The following is a 4,891-nucleotide window of genomic DNA, read 5'->3' on the forward strand; positions in this document are numbered from 1 at the left end:
TGGATAACCTCGTGTGGATTAGCTTGTGTAACGTCTGTGAAGCAACCTCATGTGAATAAGCTTGGATAACTCCGTGTGGATAAACTTGAATAGTGGCTTTTCTGTGTGTTCTCCCCCCCCCCCCTCCTTTAACCATCTATTTTCTTTCACTCCCCTTCTCTTCCTTCTTCCTTCCCCGCCTCCTCTCCCACTTGCACACTGTTAGGATTCAATGGCGGTGTGATGTTTGTATTGATAATGATGGTGATAATAATGATAATTTTGATGATGACGATGATAGTGTAGTATTGGTAATAATAGGAATGATAAATAATATTGCTAATGATAATAATGATAATGGTAATGGTAATGTTGATTGTGATAATGATAATAATAGTAAAAGAAACATGATAATAATGATGATAATTTTATACAGTTCTGTGGGTTGACAAAGTTTAATTGGAAGTATCCCGAGAGGTTATACGGTCTCTCTTTTATTTTATGCTTTGATATTCAGAGGATAAGGACTTTTCTGAGAGTTCTGTTTAGGTTCTGTTTTTTTTTTTTTGGGGGGGGGGGGTATGTAGGTCCTTTTCGGGGGGGCGGGGCTTCATTCCGGATTTTGTTTTTGGGCCGTTTGATCTTTCTGTCCTTTTTTTATGCTGTTTGCTGAGGGGGTCATTTAGGTTCTTTCGTTGGTTAGGGGAGGGGGCTATTTAGGTTCTTATTTAGGGGTTCATTTGTTTTTTGCATTTATAATCATGTAGGATTCTGTGTGTTAAGAACTGTGTGTAAAGCCACTGTGTTTGATTTCACGTTTGATTCGGCAACCGCAACCCCTTCTGTTTGTTCTGCGCGTCTGTGTACGGGGGCCTCCCCGTCTTGTGATATGCATTTCTATCTCCTTTTGCTACGCGTCTTTTTTATCTATCGATTGTCTGTCTTTCTTGTCTGTTTCCCTCTCTCTTCCGTGATCTCTTCCTCCCTTCATCTCTTTCTCTTCCTTCCTTCTTTCTTATTTTCTTGTTTGAGTCCTCTCCTTCTCTCCTACTCCCTCATTTTTTCTCCCCATTGCCTCCTTTCTTTCCCTCCCTCCCTTCCTTCCTCCCTTCATCCATTCATTCATTTATTCATTCATTCATTCATTCATTCATTCATTCATTCATTCATTCATTCATTCATTCATTCACTCTCCTTTTTTATCCTGCTCAATCATCCCGTTCTCTCCCCTCCCCCTGCCGCCCTACTCACAAAATGTGTACGATATACATATCTGCATATTAATCTCGTTATTCAACATCACAATCATTAAAACTTTTTTGTGTAATAGTTATTAATTGAATAACTGTGGTTGTTCGATTGTATTTGTCCCACCCGACCGTGCCTGATGCTCTGATCCGCCTCGCCAGCCGTAACTGTGCAGGTCGTCCTTTGAATAACACAACATACACGTTAACGATATAGCAATGAATAGGACGTGATGAGTTAGGGAGGGAGATGGAGAGAGGAAAGGGGAGAAGGGGGTGGGGGCGTCTCCATTTTCTTTATGGTCTTCCCCCGTCTATCTGTTTCTCTTTCTTACTCATCTAACCCCCTCCTCTTCCTCTAAGCTAGTGAACTAGCAAAGATGGATTGAAAGGACGAAAATAATCAGATCAAGAAACATATCGACGCACAGGTTTTTTCATATATGTAACGTCGGGGTGGGGGGGACCTCGAGTCTCACCTCACCCCTCCTACACCTCTTTGCATAAGTGTACACGCTGTATATTGTCACCATACAGTGTAGATACACATTTCCTATCCTTCGACTTCAGCAGGATCTTATCTGACGCGTGCCGGTCTCCCTTCCCCCCTACAGGTTCCGAGGAATTTCTGGACGCCCGGAAGAGCCGCGGGGGAACCACCGATTGCCACCGCCGCCGCTCCTGGTCCGGCCTCTCGGACGAGGAGAAGAAGCGAGCAAGACACAGAAGGTAAGGGAGATGCTTGGCAGTCTTTTCTTTTCGTTTTATTCTTCTTTCGTAGAGTCTTCTTTTTCCTCTCTCTTTTTTGTTACTGTTTTTCAACGGTTTGGAATGTAGATTTGTATATATATATATATATATATATATATATATATATATATAATATACTTGTGTAGCTTCCTTTGTAAGGTAGTCTGGAGAACGTGAGAATCTAGTATGTGCCCGTGTGTATGTGCGTGTTTGTGTCTGTGTCTATGCGTGCGCGATGAAGGTTCTGATGGCAGCTCTCTTGTGTGGAGGGGCTAGAACGTGTATTGTCTGAAATCAGTGGCAGTGTGTGTCTGTCTTTCTGTGTGGATTCAGTGTCTGGAACGTGTCTGTCTGGATGCAATCTAGCTGCGAGTTGTACGTGTGTGTCGGGCTGGCAGTCAGTCAGACGTCTTCTGTGCGAAATACGCTTGCCTCAGTAGACTTGCAAGTAACAATTATATTAATATGAATTGGCGCTCCGTACACTCGTGTCCTTTTATACTTTGGTGATGATAATTGGTCAGTGAAATTATGGATGAACAGAAGAGGGATTTATGAGAGAATGAAAGAAAAGGTAATGGTATGAATGATAAAAAATAAAAACATGATAAAAATCATGTGTAACTAATAAAATGTGAGAAAAATAGATGATTGCAATATACAGACGAACTGATTCATAACTATTAACACATTTAACTATACATTGGTCGGGTACATGTTATGTATATACACATACGTTAAAGAGAGTGATTGGGCATGCGTCAGTCTCCAAGGGTATTATGCCTCACGTCCTGATGTCTGTGTTTTTTCCCTGCTGTTTCTGGTTATTATTATATCGCAGCTGCTCGTTGTCATGGTAACCGGTTGAGGGACGTATTTCAAAGGAAAAGATAAAATTGAAGAAAAATGAGTCACCGCTCGTGTTACAAAAGTGTGTGTGTGTGAGATTCTTTCTCCGGAACGTTTAGATTTACAAACGTTTTCTCGACGGGTGATTGATCACCTAATGTCCCCGAAGGCATCGCGCCCGTTAATTGCGCTTTTTGCTAAATCGGAATGGATGTTCGACAGCATATTCATTATCCGTGATTTAAGGGGGCATAACTTTTGACAATGACAACTAATATCGAATAGAATCAAGGCATTGTGGGTGGTTTGAGCAATTGAAATAGGTATATTTTGTATGCTCTATTTATGTGTTTAATGAGTGATTTAGACCATGAGTAGGTTAAAAGAATTGATAATGTGAGTGATAGTATAGAGAGTTTCACTTTTCCCATTCTTTATCTGAAGAAATATCGATTATTGCACTGAACTTCCGTTGGAGAGGGGGGAGTGGTTAGGAGGGACGGAGGGTAAATGGGAGAGAGCGGATGCCAAGTATGGCGGGGTCAGGGAGGCTTACTCGAGTGGGGTTTTGTCTTATGTACGTAGATTTATGGATCGAGGAAAGACAAATGCGGGCGCGCGCGCACAAACACACATGTACGCGCGCACGTTGTATATGTGCGACATACAATATATATATATTATATATATATACATATATATATATATATATACATATATATATATGTGTGTGTGTGTGTGTGTGTGTGTGTGTGTGTGTGTGTGTGTGTGTGTGTGTGTGTGTGTATATATATATATATATATATATATATATATATATATATATATATATATATACACATACTATTTTTTTTACTCCCATTCCTCGAGACATTTTTTTCCTGTCTGAAGCAGTCATCCGGGACTCAAGAGCTCTGACGCGACGCAAGAACAACGTCCTGTAAAGCTGATGCAGAGTGCCACGTTGGAAAATGAAAAAAAAAAAAAAGAGAGAGAGAAAATTGTAATGAAGGGCCTCAGTGTCCCTTAATTTTGATGGATGCTTCGGGGAGTCGGAGTGAACGCTGGCACCGAGGATAGAGGCAAGGGGAGGGGAGGGGGTGGGGACATGTGGAGGAGGATGGAAGGGAGGGAGTGGAGGAGAGTGGGGGGAGAGTAGTGGAGGTGGGATGGAAACTATTGGAGGGGTGGAGAGAGGAGGAAGGGATTGGGGACGGGTTTAAGAGTGTGGAAACAGATGGATGAAGGGGGAAGCAGGTGGACGGAGGGAAGCAGGGAGTGGAAAAGAGGGGTAGAATGCAGACAGCAGGAGGAGCTTGGGATTGGAAAGAGAGAGTGGCGGAGGTTGGAGATTGGTAGATAAGGATGGAAACTGATGCACGCGGAAGAGGCAGGTGGGAGTAGAGTGGAGACTCGTGGAAAGGATAGAGTGAAATTAATGGGGAAGTGGAGACATGTGGAGGAACGGGAGACGAGACAGGTGGAAGGGATTGGTTAGGATAAGGTGTTACTGTATTTGTTAATTTGTATTTAAAGATTTTTATGCCGTAAAAAATATTATTCACCTTGTGACATGAACTGTGTAGCAGAGGATAGGGCAGCGGAAATCTTATTGCAGTCCGGATGAAAGCGATGCGTTTTAACTTTGAGTGCAGGCGATCCGGGGCTTTGCGGTCCTTTCTTCAGACCTAAGTGTTTCACTTTCCGCTAAAGTGTTATTGTTTTTGAAAATAATTATTGTTATTATTGTTTTTGTCACCCCCCCCCCCCTCTCTCTCTCTCTCTCTCTCTCATCTCTCTCTCTCTCTTCTCTCTCTCTCTCTCTCTCTCTCTCTCTCTCTCTCTCTCTCTCTCCCTCTCTCTCTCTCTCTCTCTCTCTCTCTCTCTCTCTCTCTCTCTCTCTCTCTCTCTCTCTCTCTCTCGTCTCCTCTCTCTCTCTCTCTCTCTCTCTTCTTCATCTTCTATCTTCTCTCTCTTTCTCTCTTTCTCTCTTTCTCTCTCTCTCTCTGTCTCTGTCTCTCTCTCTCTGTCTCTCTCATCTTCTCAATCATCTCCTCCGCTCTCAT

General features: G+C 42.6%; 1 protein-coding gene across 1 annotated transcript in view; it reads left to right on the forward strand.

The window, feature by feature from the left end:
• The window catches only part of LOC125030405, a 464,521-nt gene that overhangs the window by 443,294 nt on the left and 16,336 nt on the right, over positions 1–4,891 (forward strand). Inside the window, exon 7 of the mRNA XM_047620440.1 lies at positions 1,841–1,955. Coding sequence (XP_047476396.1) covers positions 1,841–1,955 — 115 coding nt within the window. The remainder of the gene's footprint in view (positions 1–1,840; positions 1,956–4,891) is intronic.

The sequence above is a fragment of the Penaeus chinensis genome, chromosome 11 (assembly GCF_019202785.1).
Source record: "Penaeus chinensis breed Huanghai No. 1 chromosome 11, ASM1920278v2, whole genome shotgun sequence".
NCBI classification, from domain to species: domain Eukaryota; kingdom Metazoa; phylum Arthropoda; class Malacostraca; order Decapoda; family Penaeidae; genus Penaeus; species Penaeus chinensis.